The sequence below is a fragment of the Primulina eburnea genome, chromosome 1 (assembly GCF_022965805.1).
Source record: "Primulina eburnea isolate SZY01 chromosome 1, ASM2296580v1, whole genome shotgun sequence".
NCBI classification, from domain to species: domain Eukaryota; kingdom Viridiplantae; phylum Streptophyta; class Magnoliopsida; order Lamiales; family Gesneriaceae; genus Primulina; species Primulina eburnea.
Genome location: NC_133101.1, coordinates 48,704,117 through 48,726,959, shown reverse-complemented (window position 1 = coordinate 48,726,959; position 22,843 = coordinate 48,704,117). Strand labels below are relative to the sequence as shown.

The 22,843-nt window shown below is 35.2% G+C and overlaps 1 protein-coding gene across 1 annotated transcript; it reads right to left on the bottom strand.

Moving 5' to 3' along the window:
- Positions 1-15,218: 15,218 nt before the first annotated feature.
- On the bottom strand, positions 15,219-16,029 carry LOC140807584 (uncharacterized). Its single transcript, XM_073164511.1, has 3 exons — positions 15,747-16,029; positions 15,417-15,506; positions 15,219-15,238 (listed from the first exon to the last, which is right to left on the bottom strand). Exons 1-3 carry the CDS (start codon positions 16,027-16,029, stop codon positions 15,219-15,221), a joined length of 393 nt encoding a protein of 130 aa, XP_073020612.1.
- Positions 16,030-22,843: the final 6,814 nt, after the last annotated feature.

Sequence of the window (22,843 nt, the reverse complement as noted above, 5' to 3'; positions counted from 1 at the left end):
ATCCACTGTGTCACAAAATTTGTGCCTGCCTTCCGCAACTGTTGCCGCTTCGCTGAATAATATTTCACCACTGCCTGAAGTACTGGCCACATTTCCTTGAGAACTTTTATCGATACTCGTACACTCTCTCTTGAAGTGCCCTTTACCGCCACATTTAAAGTAGTAAATATTTTTCTTTTTACTTCTCGACTTTGATCTACCTCGCCTTTGGCTCCCATTGGAGTCACGCTCCATAAATCTTCCTCTTATCATCGGTAAAGTCCTCTGCCTGCTTCGAAGTTACCAACCTGTCTTCCTTATTCTTGTGCCGGCTTTCTTCTCCGAGAACCGCAGTTAAGACATCGTCGAATCTTAGAAAGCCCATAAGAATATTGTTGGTAATGTTGATGATAAGTTGATCATATGAATCTGGTAGACTTTGAAGTAGAAGCTCCGCACGTTCATTTTCCCCTATTGTATGCCCCATGGAAGTGAGTTGGGCAAATAGAGTATTTAGAGTGTTGATATGATTGGTCATCGATCATGATTCTGCCATCCGAAGAGTATAAAGTCTTCTCTTTAGGAAAATCATATTATGTAGGGACTTGACCTCGTACATCTTTGTCAGAGTATCCCAGATAACTTTGGCTGTTTTTATCTCAGAGATACTTGACAAAACTTCGTCTGCTATAGCCAAGTGTAAATTGGCAACAACATTATCATTCATCTCATTACACTTTCATCATCCGCAATCTCCACCGGTCTATCTCCAATAGCCGCCAAGCAATTCTCTTTTCTTAAAACTGCTCGTATCTTTATTTTCCACAGCATAAAATTGCTTCCATTGAACTTTGCTATCTCGTACCTTCCCGCCATTATGTCTACAACAATTTTAGTAGACTGGACAAAATAATCCCGCCTTAAATAAAAATCTCAAAAAATATTTTCTGATGTGGAAGATCAGTCTAGGCTGCAACCACAGAGCATATTTAGAATTTTAAGAAATTTTAAACCAAGGCTCTGATACCACTTGTTGGTCCCACGTGCGGAATTTGAGATAATAAAACCAGAAAATAAAGAATAAACTGGAAACCGAGATTTACGTGGAAAACCCCTAAAAATTATTAGGGTAAAAACCACAGGCAAGATGAAAAGAATTCCACTATAATATTTTGTGGTGTACAACTCACTCACAGTGTTTCCAAAGAGAACACACACTCTCTTAATACAGGAGAACAAAACACCTCACAAATATTATAGAACTAAGCACTCAAATGCTTATAAGATGAGAGAAAACTCGAAGAAGGATAATTTCAGAATGAAGGGGGAGCTCTATTTATATAGCCTCTTGACCGTGTGAACACGCGTTATCTGAAATTCCACGAAATTTCCTTGCCAACCCACGTTTAAAATTCAGCCCCCTTGATTTGAATTTTCATTGCCAACATGCATTTAATGCATGTCTTCTGCCGACACCACTATCTAAGTGCCAACAACGAACTAATCTATTCAATTAGACAATTTTTTTCGTGGTCAAACATAAAAATTGGAACTTTAGAAAATCGATTACATCAGAGTAAATTAAAAGGTAAAGCAACATGTTGCCAATTAAACTATTAATTACCAATCAAAATGTAAATTGGGTTAACTTGTATAATCTAACTAAGAATGAAACAAGCCTTATTCAATGAAAACAAAAACAACAGAACAGACATGTGTTCATTGTCAGCAGAACAATTGGAATCCTGTGGAGACTCCTCCTACATGGATCCATTTTGTATCGCTCAGAACCAATAGAAATATCCGTTCCCTGTTCATGTAATTGTATACCAACTATTATCCACTCTGAGAAACCATAACTGCAAATCAATCCAATAAACACTTGAATCTTAGATGTATCATACGAATTAGGATCCAAGGATGAATGAAGTAGAGTCCAGAAACAGGGAGATTATTGTTGGATCTCGGTTTTCTCGTGCCCAAACGTAGCGGAAGTTTTAAAATTTTTATTTTATTTTGACAATCAAAATATATTTGTTTTGGGCACTCGTATGGTTTATTATAATGAAACATACAGCTAGCCGTGGGTTCACAACTCCTTGTGGTTCATGACAAAATCCTTTATTCGGGCTTACCCTTATTTGACCCATTCTATGCATCAATAATTGTCATGAGAATGTCAGAAATCATATTTCTGACTAAACACATCGAATCATGGTAAGAGCGTCTAGTAACATCGCCCCATGATTCACTAGGTATCACTGATAGTGCCTGCAAGAACCAGTTGATTATGATTAACATACAGTACGGTCCCTTCATCTCATATATCCCCATCGAATCTGCAACCATTGGTTCATCGAAAGTTGCATAATAATTCGATAACTATGTTACACATCTTTGAGAATAAATAGTAGCATCACATGTACAATTAAAGAACTCATTCTCTAACGTACATGTCATACTCTGGCCAGAGATTTCATGTACTATTATTTCATCAGATCACATAGGATATCCACACCCGTAGGTGAGCAGTGAATTCCTGACTACAATGCACTGGCTCCAACATGTGTCGCAACTGTACCCAATCTCGCCATCTGATGATCTCCTGGAGCCGGTAAACGAGTCAAAGCACAGCCCTAGCATATAGAGCCTCACTGTTGTCCCGTCTCGTAAGGACTAATGGTGTACAATCATAACCAAGGATTTATCCTCTCGATGAATGATAACCACTTGAAAGTCCGAGGGAGGGTTGTTCAGTATAATCATCATATCACTATCTACATGCATGTTTGGACATCTCTATGCCCTTACCAAGAAACGTAGTACACAACATCACAGATGCTAGTCTCGAACTGAAGCGACCTTTATCCATGTTTTAGGCTGCTGAATCGACTAGAAACAAATTTAGATCATACAGTGTTTACAAATGAGTTTCAACATCAAATTACGATTCATTTGTATTAAAGTATAATCAAGGTCATTATCTATGTTTGATAACATGGGTACACAGATAAAGAAACAAAAAACCATAAAATAATGAATTATATTAAAATAAAGATGATTTATTACACTTGTGTCAATAAAATCCCTAGCTAACAGTTGGCTTATAGGGCATATACTCTAACAATCTCCCACTTGCCCTCGAGCCAACTACCCATAAATTTTAATCTCATTGCTTCGCGATGCTTCTCAAACAATGGTTCTGGCAAGGGCTTTGTAAGTGGATCAGCAACATTATCTGCAGAGGGGACTCTTTCGATTGATATATCTCCTCTTCCCACAATCTCCCGGATGATGTGGAATTTTCTGAGTACATGTTTGGATTGATGATGAGACCTTGGTTCCTTTGCTTGCGCAACGGCACCAATGTTGTCGCAGTACACCGGGACTGGATCAACTCCATTAGAAATAACACCCAACTCTTGGACAAAATTCCTCATCCAAACTGCCTCTTTGACTGCAGCAATGTATTCAGCTTCACTGGTGGAATCCGCAACGGTGTCTTGCTTGGAACTTTTCCAAGAAACAGCCACACCATTTAGCATTAATACAAAACCAGAGGTCGATTTCTAATCATCTACGTCACATTGGAAGCTAGAATTAGTGTAGCCTTCTAATTTTAATTCTCCACCCCCATAAACTATGAACAAGTTCTTAGTCCTTTTCAAGTACTTCAGAATATCTTTCACGGCCTTCCAATGCATTGGACCAAGGTTCGCCTGATATCTGCTTGTAACACTCAGAGCGTAAGCAATATCAAGACGTGTCGATATCGTACCATACATGATACTACCAATGGCTGATGCATTTGAAATACATGTCATCATCTCTATCTCTTCATCAGTTTTGGGACACATAGCTTTAGATAGAGTAACACCATGACACATTTGTAAGTATCCTCTCTTGGACTCCTCCATAGAGAATCACTTCAGAATGGTATCCATATAAGTGTCTTGGGTGAGTCATAGCATCCTTTTTGATCTATCTCTATATATTTGTATTCCAATACATAGGATGCTTCACACATGTCTTCCATGGAGAATTTATTTGCTAACCATACTTTAGTTGATTGCAGTAATCCTACATCATTCCCAATGAGCGGGATATCATCAACATAAAGTACTAGGAATGTCACTACACTCCCACTAACTTTCTTGTACATGCATGATTCCTCAGGATTCTTAGCAAAACTAAACTCTTTGATAGTGCTATCAAATCTGAGATTCCAACTCCTTGACGCCTGCTTGAGACCATATATTTATCTCTGAAGTTTGCATACCTTATGCTCACTTCCTACTTACGTGTATCCCTCATGTTGAGACATATAAATTTCTTTTTTGATGTCTCCATTGAGGAATGCAGTTTTTACATTCATTTGTCATATCTCATATTCATACAATGCTGCTATGGCTAGTAGTATTCTAATGGACTTAAACATAGCAACTGATGAAAAAGTTTCCTCATTGTCAATTCATTGCCTTTGAGTATAACATTTGCTAACAGTCTTGCTTTGAAGCCATTTGCATCCTATGGGAACGATTCCCTCATGTGGATCCACCAGTGTCCAGACTTGGTTTGAATTCATAGAGTCTGTTTCAAACTGCATGGCTTCAAGCCATTTGGTTGAATCAGTATCAGATATTGCTTCTTTGAAATTCATTGGATCGCATCCAACACAATGCTCATCACGGACTTTGTTCATGAAGAAGCGTATATCTTGCAGGTGGTCTAATAACCCTATCAGACCTTCTAGGAGCTTGTACTTCAACTACTGGTTGTTGGGAAACGGGTTCAACTTCTATAGTTGATGGAGTATCTTGAATTTCTTCAAGTTTTATCATCTTCTATTTTATATCTAATAGAAATTCCTTTTCCAAAAAGATGGCATTTCTTGAAACAAATACTTTTGCTTCATTAGGATGATAAAAATAATATCCAACAGAATTATTTGGATATCCTACAAAGTAGCACAAAGTGGATCTACTATCCAATTTGTCTCCCACTGTTTGTTTCACATAAGCAGGACATCCCCATATTCTCATGTAAGAATATTTGGGAGTTTTTCCCAGCCCATATCTCATATGGTGTTTTATCCACGGATTTAGTATGAACATTATTCACAACATTGATGCAGTTTCAAGTGCAAAACCCCAAAACGATATAGGCAATTCAGTGAATCCCATCATGGATCGAACCATGTCCATCAAGGTTTTATTTCGACTTTCAGAAACATCATTCCATTGTGGTGTTGCTAGCTGGAGTCCACTGTGAGAGAATCTCATTATGTTTTAGATAACCAAAAAATTCAGCACTTAAGTATTCTCCACCTTGATCAGATCGAAATGTCTTAATACTTCTTTCTAGCTGGTTTTCTACTTCAGATCTGAATTCTTTGAACTTTTCAAATGCTTCAGATTTGTGTCTCATCAAATAAATGTACGCAGACCTCGAATGGTCATCAGTAAAGATAATAAAGTAGGAATGCCCAAATTTTGTGCTAACACTTAGCGGAACACAAACGTCCGTGTGGATCAAATCTAGCAGACCATGTGCACGTTCCACGTTTCCATTGAATGAAGTCTTAGTTATCTTTCCTTTTAGACATGACTCACAAGTAGGTAGAGAATTTATGTCTTACAAGTCAAACATGACTTCTCCCACTAGCTTATACATCCTTCTTTGGAAAATATGACCTAGTCTAGCGTGCCATATTTGTGCGGGATTTGGATATTCAATTTTTCTATTGTTTTTTGTTGTTTTCGTATGTGCTTGGACATTGTTTAACGGAATATCCTTTAATTTTAAGTTATAAAGATCGTTTGTTAATTCTCTAGTTCCAATCAAACATTCATTCTTATATAAATTGCAAACACTTTTAGCAAAAACACAAGAATAACCATCACTATCAAGCATAGAAATAGAAATAATGTTTTTAACCAATTCAGGAACAAATAAAACGTTTCTAAAAAACAACTTAAAATTATTGTCCAAAATTAAAGTAACGTCTCCAATGGCATTGGCAGCAACTCTTGCTCTATTTCCTAGTCTTAGAAAGGTCTCACCATCTCTAAACCTCTTACTTCTTCCCATCACCTGCAAATCATTGCATAGATGAGAACCACATCCGGTATCCAATACCTAAGAAGAGGAATTAATAGAAACATTAACTTCAATATAAAGCATATCATAGCCAGAACGCTTCTGGGCAAGATACTCAGCGCAGTTACGCCTCAAATGTCCAGGCTCGTTGCAGTGGAAACAGACATGTTATGACTTTTCGGGCTTTGAGGACCCGGAGTAGGTTTCTTGTATGGCTTTTTGTTGGGCTTGTTCTTCTTTAGAGGGGTAGAACGCTTCTTGAATTTATTTGGGGCTCCCTTTTTCGTACCAGACGATAAACCCACTAGAAGAACAAGCTTCTCTTTTTTATTGTGGCCTCATAAGTAGTAAGCATATGGACCAACTCTTCAAGGGTGGCCTCAAGCTTGTTCATATTAAAATTAACCACAAATCCATCGAACGAGGGGGGCAATGATAGCAGGAGAATATCAGTTGCGAGCTCACCCGTAATAACCACGTCGAGCCCCACCAATTTCTCAATGAGCCCAATCATCCTAACACCATGCTCATGGACAGAAGTCCCATCTCGCAGACGTGTAGTCATGAGTTCTTTCACAGTAGCATGTCTTTCTGAGCGAGTCTGTACGCCATACAACTCTTTCAGATGAAGGTGAATGTCAGCAGCATTCGCAGCCTCCTCGAACCGCCTCTACAGTTTGTTCGACATAGAAGCCAACATATATCATAATATGACATTCAACAATAAGGATGATCGATCACCAACACTATTAGATCCATGTGAGCCAAACATGGATCCAGGTCCAAAACCTAGGTGAATGCAGGAATGCAAATGCAACTTATTACAAAAGCTTCTAATATTTTACATGTCTTCATCTTGTGCATCGAGCCCACCATCTTCCAGTCTTGATCTCCCACTATTTCTAATAATTACATTTAAATAGTCATGGCACATAAGAGATACATTTCATGGGGTGGGAACGGGCCCTAAATCAGGCTCACTTTAATAATATCAAATATTAAAAAAATGAATAAAACAATAAAATACCCTAACATACACCTAACACATTGGTCAAGGCTCTCGATCATACTTCATGCATTTTAATATCAAATATTAAGATCAATTTAATAAAAAAAATTAATTAATTGATAAATCATATATCTAATAATTTTATCACTAACCACCACAATTATTAAAGAATTTAATTTAATAAATTAAATAAACACCTTTATTTAATTCTCAATTAAATCAATAATAATTGATTTCTAGTAAAACTCATTTATACCATAAATAATTAAAATCAAATTCTAATTATTCATTTTACAAGAAAATTACTAATTTTGTAAAAATTAATTTCCCAAAAGAAAAATTAAACCAATTTTCAAAAATATCAATCCGCCCCTGCCCGAATGTTTCTGGCAGTGGCCGGTCTTTTGTGCGCGCAGGGCGGCGCATGACGTGCGGACGCCCCGCATGTCGCGCCGCGCTGCGTGCCCAGTCTATCCGAAACATTTCCTGGCAGACCAAATTTTTTTATTTCCGAAAAATAATTTTTGTGGTGCTTTAATTTTTTGAAAAATTTTCTTGTGTGGTTAGAAATTAATTATTCAATATCCAAAACAATACGATCTAGAAAAACCTTGGCTCTGATACCACTGTTGGATCTCGGTTCTCTCGTGCCCAAACGCAGCGGAAGTTTTAAAGTTTTTATTGTTTTGACAATCAAAATATATTTGTTTTGGGCACCCATATTGTTTATTATAACGAAACATACATAGGATGTTAGAATTTATACCTTCGGTGAAAATTTCACAAGGCTCCAACTATTACGGGTTTAGCGGAGATAGCTTTTGATAAATTCCCTACGAAATTTCTTCGAGTCTCCTTCTATCAAGTCCACGACCAGAATATTTGTTCTTCTTTCAAATAGCACTAGAATATTTGAAAGAAGTTTTTATGTTGAGATCAAAAAATTGAGAGAGGACTCAAATCTATTTTTCTTGAAAAGTGGCCGAAAAATATTTGGAGGATTTTGAGATGTAATTCTCGTGAATCACAATTGGGAATTAGTGGAGGCTAGGTTATTTTATTTATTTATTTCCTTAAAAACAAGAGCCTTAACCTAAATTCTATAATTACATTAATGGGCTTGATTAATTAATTGGGCTAGTCCAACTAGTTTAATTAATTAATCAAAGTTCATTAATAACTTTAATTATTTAGTATGTTGGACTTGTACTCCTACAAGCCCATTAAACATACTCCCACTATATTTATTATTTAATAAACTCAACTTTTGAGCTTAACAAAATCCATTATAAATTCAACATTTGAAATTAATATTTAAATTATAAATTCAACTCCTTGAATTTTTCGCCTCCAAAATTTAATAAACTCAACTTTTGAGTTTAATAAATTAAATTCTCAAATTTTATAAATTCAACTCCTTGAATTTATTCTCTCAAAATTTAATTATCATAAATTCAACTCTTTGAATTTACTATATCATAATATAAATTCAACTTCTTGGATTTATTTTCTCAACGAGAACAAACGATCCAGTGCATGTGTGATCCTCAATGGTTCAGGGATACAGCTAGCCGTGTGTTCACAACTCCTTGTGATTCATGACAAAATCTTTTATTCGGGCTTACCCTTATTTGCCTCATTCTATGTATCAACAATTGATCATGAGAATGTCAGAAATCATATTTCTGATTAACCCCATCGAATCATGGTAAGAGCGTCTAGTAGCATCGCTCAATGATTCCCTAAGTATAACTGATAGCGTCTGCAAGAACCAGTCGATTATGATTAACGTACAGTACGGTTTCTTCATCTCATATATCCGGAACAAATCTACAACTATTGGTTCATCGAGGGTTGCATAATAATTCGATAACTATGTGACACATCTTTGAGAATAAATAGTAGCATCGCATGTACAATTGGATAACTCCTTCTCTAACGTATATCTCATACTCCGACCAGAGATTTCATGTACTATTATTTCATTAGATCATTGACCAATGATTTCGATTGGGAATAAATCTAGCAAGCGGACTAGGTGAAGTAATAGTATTTGGAGATGAGTCAATGTATCGTACCCACAGAGATCGATGTTTAATTACTATAATATGAATTATTTTTCCTAATTTAGGCTAATGAAGTTCAAATGGTGGGAGATAAATTAAATAAAACTAAATTAAACAATTTAAATAAATTAACTAAAGCAAAAAAATCCAAATTATTAAATTAGAAGAAAATTCAAATTACTTAAAAACGATTAAGGCGCACAACGGTACCGAGACAACTTATAATCTATGCGTCAAATTCGTATTCATAAATTAATTATTTAATTCATGTCGGAATTCTCAAAATTATTTATTAAACGATTACTCGAATTATTAAACCTAATTAAATCTAACAATTCAATTATTACTAACTGAATTTATTTAGATTCAACTGCATTATATCACTGTGAAATTCCAGTTTTTCAACCTAAAGTCGCATACTGAAACCGTTACTATTTCTAGTCGGTTTATCCATGTGATGATTGATGTATGAAGCCAATATTATTCTATCGCCTTCCGGTTTTAGACTAACCAAAAAATATTCTATTTAATTGGTCAGATTAAAAGAACGCGTGATGTAGAGGCCTGTATTTCATATTTGAAAATTTGCGGAATAATTTAAAATTTTCTCTTTAAATAAATAAAATGTCTCATTCATAAAATATACTGATAAAAAGGGTTCCATGTTTAAAGTAACAGCGGAATAAAAGTTCAAACGTCAAAATAGCAGCGGAAGTAAATATCTGTTTCAAACAACAACTTAAAATAATTCATCGTGATAAAATGAGTTTGCATAAAAATAGTAAATGAACTGAAGCATGAGGTCATCGGGTTCCTACTACTGCCGACCCAAGATGGCTCACTGGTCCCCGTCCTCGGTCCCGACCTCATCAGTACCTACAACAATCAAGTCTAGTGAGTCTAAAGACTTAGCATGCATATATCGTGAGTAACAAGTAAAATATATCATAAAGTTTCATGCCATGTACAAATATCATATCGTAAAGTGTAACGTGAAAATCGTGTCATGAATAATTATAAATACGTGCATAACTGAAAAATCGTAAGTGAAATGTTTGCTCGGTAAAGCCCTGTCATAAAATAGCATATCATAATTTTCTGTTGAGAATATGTTCTACGCAAGTGGCCCATAACATGAACAGAATCGTCTGATCAGACTAAACCACAGTATACTGGGCGGTAGAGATCATCACAGCCCTTGAACTGGATATCCGTACCCATACATGAACATGTACCGATCAGTAGCCACCGGATGAAGTAATAATCCCATAAGATGCAATTCCATGAGTGTGAAGTGGCCACAAGAAATATCGCATATATCTCAAAAATAAACTTGTATATTTATGCACGTAATATAATTAAATTCCTGAGTTATTTTACCAATTGGGTTGGATTGTTCGCAGGCTCGCTGCGACCTAATTCTAACATGAAAAACATGCAAATAACTTGACTTGACTATGCAAATAACTTAACTTGACCAACGCTTCAAAATCGAACTAAAAACGAGACTATTACGCCCAACAACCTTAATATTTAACCATGACTCCATACCAACCCGAACCAACATTGAACCATCATTAGTCATGATTAAAATACACCTAAAATACTGGAAAATAATTACCAAGGGCTTTAATACACGAAAATTATGCATGGAGGCCAAAATCATGAAACGCTCTTTCGAGAGTCACTTTGGCACCTTGCACCGTAAATTCTCGTACGACGTCTAAACTTAACAAAATCACAAACGGCCAAAAACACGACCTTCCCAACTCAATGTAGGTACTGTCCAGTCCAAAGCCATAGGTTAAAAGCCAACCAAGAACTCGTACGTGACCTCTGAACCGGACTTACAGCTGCTGTCAAAACAAATACAGCAGCAGCTGTTGCGTTTCTTTGCTTCGTTTTCGAGACTATCGGCCATTGGGGCTTGAACAACCAACCAGAGCCTCTTACCAACATCCTAAGGTATGGATTGAACCATGGCTAAGGGCCCTAGGCCAACCACAATCCTAGCAACACACGAAACAACTCACAAGCTCCACCCGAGAACGCATATGGCACGCGTGGGGTGTTTCAATTGTTTGGCTGTCATGTATCATTCCAGTGACCATGTAATCGACCATGGAATGATCTAGAAATCATGAGGCATTGTATGAACCATGGCTAAGGGCTAAAAAGCCAACCAAGATCCACACCAACCAAGAAGCCGAAGCTTCATACACAGAAACGAAATGCAGAAAAACTGAAACTGAAGGGACTTGCGTTGTTGCTGTCCAACCGGCTTGGGATGTGGCACAAGCCACTTAAGGCCGACTTGACCACGTACTATACTTGCTAAGGAAGGGTCCTAGCCATGGCTCGAGCACTAACCCAAGCAAGCCATTGACAGCAATTGAGTCTCGACTATGGCACTTGTTTCTTGCTTAATGATTTGGAGCATCTAACTCACGGTTTTGGGGCTTGAACCCTTGATCAAACTTGACCCTAACATACCCTAGGACATGAATATAAGCAGCCTCGAGCCCCTGGAAATCGAACCAACCCTGAAACCATCAAAACAAACACCAGCGTGAAGAGAAATCATGTATACATACCTTTAAATCATGTACATGTGATATTTAAAATCAGTATATGACTTGATTGAAGAGAAAGGAATAACATATACATGCCTTAGATTTGTTTGAAATGAAAACAAATTGATTACGACGACACGGCGCGGAGGAGACGGAGTTGTTTTGCTTCTTGCTTTTCTCTCTTATTTTCTCTCAAGCCTCACACGATTTCTCTCTCAAGTTTACTCCGAAATTTCGAGAATATGGGGAGGGAAATGGCTAGGGAATGAAGGGAAGTTTACTAAATAAAAAGGGAGATTTGAGGGGAAAGGTGAATCTTGCTATCCTAGTGGTTTGATAGATAAGGAATGAAGAGTGATTTGATTTGATTTAAATAGAGTGGCCGATTTTTATCATTAAAAAACAAGGTAGAAAATTGCTTAATAACTAATTATTAAAGATTAAATGGTGGAGGATTATCTACCAAGAAAATGGGTAAGGAAGGAAATCAAAGTTGGTAAGTTGTCAACTATTTCAAATCTTTCATGAGGGTGGCCGATTTTCTTGCTTTTAAAATGGGGTAGGATATTGCTTAATTATTAATTAGTGGGGATTTAAAATGAAGGATTTATTCTACCATGAAGGGATAAAGAAAGTATCAAAAATTGTGAGTTGTCAAATAAAAATTTAAATCTTCTAATGGTGGCCGAAATTATGCTATTATATGGAGGGAAATATTGCTTAAATATTTTATTTTAAATCTTTAAAGTTTTATCTACCCATTAAGTATTTTAGTGAATTAATAAATAAATTATTGAATCTAAAAGAACTTATTTACTACTTATCTCCAATTACTTAAATAATTCCTTACACATTCTTTTACATTAAATTAACTTATTATTTATCTTAAATAAATTCTAGGAATGTTTTCTTATTATTAAATTTTATCGCAATACTCCAACTCCATTCCGACCTCACTTATTTAACTGAAAAGATAGCAACTAAACTACTGCATAAAATAATTAAATTTAAAGAAAAGAATTTAAATCCTCATGCATAAAATCATTTTAATTTAAATAATAGTAATTATGCATGGCTTATACGTAGTCTGATTTAACGGGTTCTACACGTGATAAATGACATCAATCAATGAATAAAATATATAATCGACTTGAACATAAAAAATAATCTGTCTCAGCCTTATCGTGGCCTTAGTCTATAAAAATCTACTCCATAAATTTAAAATAAAAGTTCATATCCCTGTTTAAATTCAATGCAGAAAACATAATTAAGAAATAATGAAAAGAATTCTCAATGATTTGTAGCGTGTGTGAGAATTCCTCCTGCTTCTGCCTTCAATCTTCCTCCCTTATGTTCTTCTTCCGCGCTGGTACTACTTCACAGTAGTCTTCTGTCTCTCTTCTGCTCTTCTTTTTTCCGTCTTTTTTTACGGCTCTGCTTTCCTTCTTTTGTACGCTTATGCCTCTCTTTTATTTCTCTTAATTGGCCTCTCCTTTAATTTCTTTTAAGCTCATATCAAGTAAAGAAAGTGTAGATAAGATATTTATCAAGATTTACATAGATTTTTCCAAAATTTCAATATCATCAAGGAATAAGAATATTTTATTTCCTTTGAAATCTAGTAACTTTATTTTATCTCCAAATTTAAACACTTTTCACTTTTATTCAAATCTACAATTATTAATTCAAATAATCACATAATTAGGGATAAAAATTCTAGATAAGGGCAAATATTATAAAATCAAATCCCTAAAATCTTTGCAAGATTTGGCCTTATCAATTCTCCCACACTTAGTCCTTTGTTCGTCATCGAACAAATCAGAGAATAAAATATACCGAAGGAATATTCAATGATTCACCATAAAAAATGACACAATCAGCACTTTTCAACCTACCAAATTCCTCCACACTCAATCAAAAAGATCACACTTCGAAAATCATAAAATTCATCTTCGTTGCAACTTTAAAACTCAACCATTCACTAGAAAAGATCAAGATAATGAGACGTGTGTAGTGTAGAAGTCAAAACTCATATTCCTCAAAGGTGTTTTAGTTAAAGGAGTGCTCATGTTATCTGAAATTGTTTTTTTCCATATATAAAAAAAATTTCCATAAGCTTATCTTTCATATCTTTCTCCACTAAATGTTGGAGGAATATGACCCGATTAATAGATCTTTTCAAACTTATAATATTAGGCCACAGCTTACGGCTACAATAAAAGTAGGAAAATTCAAAATGACAGAAAATAAACAATTTAATCATACAACGCACTCCTTCATCTCTTATCTTCCTTCCCTTATGGAATTTCATCATTCCTCCACCTAACTTTTTCATCTTCCTTGTACTTTCATTCATATTTCCCAATATATATATATATATATATATATTTCCTCTTCCTCAAGCTTTTTTTTAACAACATTCCCTTTTAGTTTTTTCAGTCACCACATCATACAACATTCATTCCTCCTCCTTTTTCTTTTATAATTATATATATCTTTTCATCAATCCCTTTCTCATTCTTCATTTTTTTTCAAACTCCTCCAATTTTTCTTATCAATTATCAACACATGGGAGTTATTGAAAATTTTAAAGCGCTAAAAGGGTTTATTTCTCTCAAAATTAAGGTAGATTCTCATTCTTCGTGATTTTTTCAAACTCCTCCAATTTTTCTTATCAATTATCAACACATGGGAGTTATTGAAAATTTTAAAGCGCTAAAAGGGTTTATTTCTCTCAAAATTAAGGTAGAGGAATAGTGTATATGCTAAAATTGGGTAGTTGATATGGGATTTTGAAGGAATACGAATGGGGTTAACTGTGTATGTATTTGACACACTCGATTCAATTTTTTATAGGCTCAAAATGGGATACTAGGGATATAAATTATGCATTGGGTAGGCTCAAAAGGCTCACACGGTCCAAAGATCGCCTAAATCATCCCTAAGTCATTCTCCTCCGTATTTTCGCCTCGAATTAGATTGTTTCTTTTCTTCTTTTTTTTTCTTTTCATGAGCACACCTCTTGCCAATTCACAATGAGTTGATATAAGTACGACTTAAAGTGCATAGATGATGTCTCAAAATATATTCGGGTACAACTACAGCCCATCTCAATCAATTCTATGTGTGATTCAATCTCTCGAGTGATCAAAAATCCAGAAAATCAATTAGTGTGTCATGTAATCACAAGTGCAGTTTCTCAAAGAATAACCAGAAAAAAATTTCATGAACGAGGATTAAACATTGAAGCACATGCTAAGTGTGGTGACGTGAAACAAACACAAATCAAATCCCCCCCACACTTTAGATTTACACTGCCCTCAGTGTCATGACATTAAAAAAGAATATAGAATTTGGATGTAGAATATTAAGAGAACACTTCACTGGCAGCGTGCTTTAATATCCATGGAGTACAACATGGGGATGGTAGAATTCCTCAGTGCTGGTAATCTCTTATTTCAACAGTTTAGCTATTCCAGAGTCTAATTCATCTTACTTCATTCCAATATTCCCTACACACACCAAAATCACAGAAGATTAACCTAATAAACTGAAAAAGTAAAAATAAAATAAAATAAAATGAAACGAAATAAAATAAATCACTGGGTTGCCTCCCAGCAAGTGCTAAATTTCTTGTCTATAGCTAGACAACTCCCTTTATAAATTAGGTTGGATCGTGCAAAGGAGTACTCGGCTCTTCTTGCTCCACAATTCCTTCACGAAAAATTTTTAGTCGATGTCCATTCACCTTAAAGGGATTTCCAGAATCTCCACGGATTTCTACAACACCAAATGGAAACACTTCGTTAACAGTAAAAGGCCCGGACCATTTGGAACGAAGTTTACCCGGCATGAGTTTCAAACGAGAGTATAAAGAAGAACTTTTTGTCCAGACTCAAATTCCCTGTGCACAATCCTTGCATCATGCCACTTCTGTCTTTTCCTTGTAGATTTTCGCATTCTCATATGCATCAAGATGAAATTCCTCCAGCTCTTTTAATTGTAGAATACGCTGATCACCTGTAGCTTGCACATCAAAGTTCAAACATTTAGTAGCCCATAGTGCCCTATGCTCTAGTTCAACAGGAAGGTGACAAGATTTTCCATAGACCAAACGAAAAAGGGAAGTTCCTATAGGGGTTTTGAATGCTGTTCTATATGCCCACAATGCATCATCCAATTTACTAGCCCATTTCTTCCTCGAAGATCCAACAGTCTTCTTAAGAATTTTCTTAATCTCCCTATTTGACGCTTCTGCTTGACCACTAGTTTGAGGATGATAAGGTGTTGCCACCTTGTGCATGACCCCATACTTAGCCAAAAGAGATTCAAAATTGCGATTACAAAATTGTGTTCCCCCATCGCTAATTTTGGCTCTAGGTGTGCCAAAATAATAAATCTAAAATATCAAAGACCAAGTCTCCTTACTTATTTGAATCAGTCTTCAACACTCTCCCTTGATTCAAAGCTACAGACTCCTAGTTGATTTCTGAAATACATATGTTTCTTGCATGGAAAGGATTTCGTAAATATGTCAGCAACTTGTTCATTTGTATTGCAAAACTCCAAAGTAATCAACTCTTTTGCAACCAACTCTCTGATGAAATGAATTCGAAGATCAATATGCTTTGTTCTTCCATGGTATGATGGATTATTCGACATAGCTATTGCAGATTTGTTGTCACAATAGATCTTAGTTGCTTCAATTTGCTTATGCTTTAGATCTTCTAGAATTCTTTGCAACCAAACAGCTTGACATGCTGCTGAAGTAGCAGCTACATACTCTACTTCGGAAGATGAGAATGCTGTTGTTGCTTTTTTCTTTGAAAACCATGAAATAACAGCGGAACCAAGACTAAAAACATAACCAGATGTACTCTTTCTATCTTCCAAGCACCTAGCCCAATCACTATCTGTAAATCCAAGCAATTTAAAGTCTGAATCATGATCATACCATAACCCAAAATCAGTTGTCCCTGCAATATAGCGCAACACTCTTTTTGCAGCACCTAGATGATGTTTTGAAGGAGAGTGCATAAACCTTGATATCACCCCAACTGAAAATGCTATATCAGGCCGAGTATGAGTCAAATAAATCAAGCCTCCAACCATACTTCTGAAATACTTTGAGTTTGCTGCTCCAGTGCCATCATCAAATTGTAGTTTCTCATTTAAATTCATTGGGGGTGTCTGCAACTTTACAATTAATCATACTGAATCTTTTAAGAAGATCAGTAGCATATTTTTTTGTGAAACAAAAATCCCATCCTCAACTTGATTCACTTCAAGGCCAAGAAAGTAATGTAATTGACCCAAATCTGACATTTCAAATTTCTTTTTCATGCAAACTTTGACTTCATTAACAAGAGCAGAAGATGACCCCATATAGATCATATCGTCTACATAAATGAATATGATCAAAATATCATCATTACCTTGCCTCTTCAAGTATAGTGTGGGCTCATTCTTACTTCTTTCAAAACCATTGTCAAGAAAATATGAGTCGATTTTGCTATACCATGCATGAGGCGCTTGTTTCAACCCGTGAAGAGCCTTTTTGAGCTTATACACCTTGTCTTCTTTACCATGAATAATAAAACCTTCATGTTGGATGACATAGACGTCTTCTTGCAATTCCTCATTCAAGAATGCCGACTTGACATCAAATTGGTAAATAGGCAAACTTAAATAGGCAGCTAGTGCAAGTAAAATTCTTACTGTTTCGAAGTGTGCAACTGGAGAAAATGTGTCTTCATAATCAATTCCTTGTTGTTGGGCATAACCTTTCACAACGAGACGAGCCTTATGTTTATCAATGGTACCATCCGAATGATACTTTGTTCTAAACACCCATTTGACTCCAATAGCATTTTTTCCTTCCGGTAAGTTCATCAATTCCCACGTTTCTTTTTTCTGAATTGATTTTAGCTCTTCTTCCATTGCAACACGCCATTCTTCTTTTCCTACAACTTCCTCAAACTTAACAGGATCAACAACAAATAAAGCTTGAGTTGAATTATAAATTTCCCTTAATGATCGAAATTGCAGTGGTGGTGTTTCATCTGAAGATGAGCTGCTACATACAGGACTTGAAGTGGTTGAATTTGAAGGAATTGAACTTGAAGAATTATGCTGCAAAGGAAATTCTTCAACTTGTGGAGCTTCAATTAATGATGGAACATCAATATGAGCACCTCCAGATTTCTTCTTGCCATTTCCAATTTGCATCTTCATTGAATATGACATTTTTGCAATTAATCACTTTGCCAATGACAGGTTCATACAGCCTATATGCTTTAGATTGTGTACAATAACCAACAAAAATGCATTTTGTTGATTTATCATCAAGTTTGCTACGATTATGTGAATCAATCAAAGTATACACAATACAACCAAATATTTTTAAATGACTTACTGAAGGTTTCTTACCACTCCAAGCTTCATATGGTGTTTGATTTAAAACAGCCTTGGTCGGTGATAAATTTAGTAAATAAGCTGATGTAGCAACAGCTTCGGCCCAATATTTATTTGGAAATTCTTTTGCCTTAAGCATGCTCCTTGCCATTTCAACCACCGTTCTATTTTTCCGTTCAGCTATGCCATTTTGTTCGGGTGTATATGGAGCAGTCAACTCTCTGTGCAGCCCCTGCTCTTACACAAAACTGAATAAAATTGTTAGATAAGAATTCACCTCCTCTATCAGTGCGAAGTGTCTTTATGTTTCCATCACTTTGCTTCTCAACAAGTGCCTTGAATTTTTTAAATGATTCAAATGTTTCTGACTTGAATTTCAGAAAATAAACCCAACTCGTGCGACTGTAATCATCGGTGAATAACAAAAAATATTTGCTTCCTCCAAATGACTCAGTTTGAATAGGACCACACAAATCAACATGAACAAGCTCCAAACGATTTTTTGCTCTTCTAGATTTTCCAATAGGAAACGATCTCTTGTATTGCTTCCCATACACACACCCTTCACATAAATCTAAAGACTCGATGTTAGGCAGCCCGGAAACCATTTCTTTCTGACTCAGCAATTTCAAACCTTTAATATTCAAATGCCCATAACGCAAGTGCCACAGTCTGGACTCGATGTTTTCTTTGACAACAAGGACATGATTTTCAACACTAGAAACTTCAAGAGGAAACAATTTATTTGGCATCATTTTAACATCAACAATGACTTGATTAGATTCTTTATTTCTAATCACACATGAGCCATTGTCAAAAAGAACAGAATACCCATTACCCATGAGTTGCCCAACACTCAAGAGATTTTGAGTTAAATCAGGAATGAATAGACATTAAAAAGGAGCTTAATATTACCATGGTCATCATTTACTGCTATAGTACCTTTTCCTTCCACTTGCATTTGTTTGTCATCTCCGAGCCTTACTTTTATCTTGTATGATTCATCAAGCTCCTCAAATAATGCCTTTGATCATGTCATATGATTAGAGCATCCCCTATGCAAAAACCAAATATAATTAGTAGACTTTGCATCTTCTTGATAAGCCATGAACAAATTTGCCTCTTGTTCATGCTCCTCTGCATAATTTGCTTGCCTATTTTTATGCCAACACTGATCCTGTACATGCCCATATTTTTTACAGTAGTTACAATATGGCACATTAGTTTCTTCTTATTGTTCGAGGTTATTTTGCTTATCTAGTTTCCAACAATCAGCCTTTATATGCCCAAATCTTTTGCAATAGTAACATTGGATGTTTTTGTCACCTCTTCCTCTGCCATAATCATCTCTGCTACGTGATCCTCCCCTTCCACGTCCTCTACTAGTTGCATTTCTTTGCTCATATTTCTGGTTTGAGTTATCCCCCTTACATGAAAGGCATTTTCTTCATTTTTTTCAACCGATTTATTTATTCTTACCTCATGAGATTGCAGTGATCCCATTAGCTCATCAAATAAATATGTTGATAAGTCCTTAGATTCCTCAATTGCGGCTACAACATGATCAAATTTTGGAGTCGGACTTCTAAGCACTTTCTCTACAATTGTTTGATCAGAAATTTCTTCTCCATATGACCTAAATTGATTGACGATTTCAGCAACTCTGGTCAAGAAATCTTGCACGGATTCTCCTCCTTTCATAAGTAAGGTTTCGAAATCCCGACGAACCGTTTGAAGTTTTACAATAATTACCTTCGATGTACCTTGAAACGCACTTTTTAATGTTGTCCAAGCTTCTTTTGCTGTATTTGCACCAGCAATTTTAGAAAAAATTGATTCATGGATAGCTTGTTGAATAAAGAATAATGCCTTCGCATCTTTCTTTCTGTTTTCTTTCAGTCTTGTTTCATCATCTGGATCTTGGTATCCATTTTCGACCAATTCCCACAACTCTTGAAACTTGAAAAGAGTTTTCATTTTAATGCTCCAGAATTCATAATTTTCTCCTTTGAATACTGCTATGGCTGGTTGAGAGATGCTTACAACATTGCCATTAGTTGCCATGAGTTTGAAACCCAGTTATAAAAGAGCCTGGCTCTGATACAAGAGGATTTGGAAATGAATCACAGAGGAACAATGGCAAAAATAGTGAAGAATATTTAGCTTGAGAACAAAACTATTTCCACACTTTATTTCAGAACAGAGAATGCCTTTATATAGGCTTACAATCCAACGTTTACACGACTGAATTATCTCAACGACTAGAGATTTTATTGGCACTACTTTTATTGACTAAATAATAAATCTAAAATATCAAAGACCAAGTCTCCTTACTTCTTTGAATCAGTCTTCAACAGGAGATGGGTTTTTGTCATTATTTTCAAATTCAATATGTAAATGTATGTGTATAATATGTAGGTGTAAAAAAAATTTGAAACATATATAATAAATATATTTTGAAACACAGTATTTTAGACCACAATTTCTGGAAAACTGTTAGTCTTTAAAACCAGTAATATAAATAAATGTTTAAAAAAATGATTTTAAAAGAGATGTTTTTTTATCAAAAAAGAAAAAACATTCAAAGACAACGTTTTTTAAAATCGTTGTCTTTGAGAAATTTTTAAAAAAAAAACCATTGTTTTGACCCAAAAATATCACTCTCATAGACAACGCTTTCGAAAACTATTGTCTTTAAACAAAAAAAAAAACTTTCTCATAGATAATGCTTTGCAAAAATCTATGTGAGACATTAAAAAAAAAAAACTAATATACAGAAATTTTGGAAAAATGTTATCTTTGATAAGAAAAAAACTAAATAGACAACAGTTTTCAAAAAATCTTGTTAAAAAGGACAACTTTTACAAAAATTTTAATTGTTTTGTATTTAATATTTTCTTGTAGTATGTGTGTGTCATTGCATGAGTATATATATACTCAGCCACTAAGAAATATTCCATCTAAAATTGATCGTTTTCCTTTAAATTAGTCAGTGACAACACACTTATGAAACAAGCTTCTTCATTTTCATTGGTCGTTAATGTTCTTTTTTCTACATCAGCCTATGAAGTTCTCACATTCTCGCTTTTTTCAACTACCATTCCTGCCAAATAAATGAGAATCAGTCGATAAATTAATTGAGTAGTGATCAACAAAATTACAAATGCTCAAATACCAATAGAACATAACAAAATAGAGGAAAAAAATCTACAACCATGATGTGAGGCAACCAATAGATATTCTTGTTTGAAGTCTCAAGAGCCAAAAATAATGGCTTTCAAATTCATCTTTTATATTTTCCCCAAGTGCAAATGTCTGGATGATTTGTTGTGTCACAGGTTTGATAGAAGATCAACAAGATATTGAGGATAAAATTTATCATTATCAGGATATAATGATGAAATGACAGCATACATCTAGAGCTTGAAAGAAGCATTGGATATTCAGGTATGAATTTTTCTTAAAATAAATATTTGGCAGTTTTTTGTGAACATGATTACAGACTCAAATAAGTACAAAAGATTTTCAAATCAAAGAAAAATGAAGTCAAGCAGAAACTCAAGCAAGCTATTGAATGAACAAAGGTCCAAAGTAAACCACAAAGCAAACATTGAACACACAAACTTCATTCACAAAAACCTCAAACTTTTTGACTGTACGAGCATGAAGAAGCCAAAGAATTGTGAAACTCCTACCCGCTCCTTGAAATTATGAGACTGGATATGAAGGAGTTTGAAGATCACATTTTTCTTAAAAGTGGGTCGGTGTCATGGCGGTTTTGTGTGCGGTGGTGATTGAAAAAACAACAAGATGAACACTGTAGAATAACTGGAGGAGTAGAGCACTTGGGAGAAGACGTTTGGTGGCTATTGGGAGTCGGATAAAGTAAGCGTAACCTTCGTTTTGTGATGATGAAACATGATCTCATGGCATGGGTTTAGAAGTCACAAGATTCCGTGAAGGGTTGGTCTTAAAGGATAGGTGAGGACTTTGGTCCGTAGATATAAGCTTAAGGGATTGAAAGATTGTGAGACATGGGCTCTTGGTAGCTTGAATGAAGAAAAAGATATTAAATCAAAGGTCATGGAGTCAAAATGTTATACGCTTATGTTTTTATGAGAGAAAGTAAGAATTTGTATATTTGGGCACTCTATTAAAACTTAATCGGGCCCAAGGAGGTGACATAAATTCTCCAAAAAGTCCACTAGAAGACAAAGCCTATAAGAAATTCAATCGGTTTGAGAAGATGACTGCACGCATGCTGGAGGAAGTTGACTCACTATCCACGACCGATGATTGTGGAAGTGAGCCAAAATTCTCAGAAGAGGCGAAAAAACTGAAAGAATCATAAGAAGGATCTCTCTTGATAATTTCATCGGCATTCAACTCAAAATTACAGCAAAAAACTTCTGCAAATTTCATTAATTTTAGTTCATTTTAATTCGGCTGATCATTAACTTAATGTCTTTAGTTTCAGCATATTTTTTCATTTTTTCTAGTTTAGTTGTAAGAATGTCATTCCGATTTATAAGAACATAATCTAATTAGTTGTTGTATGTGAATTTATTCTGCAATTTCTATCAAATTCATCATTTAAATATTTCAATTTTGTGACTTACCGAGGGAGTTAGAACAAACAACCGAATCCAGATCCATATAACTTGATATAGAAGATAAATTTTCAACAACTTTGGCACAATTTT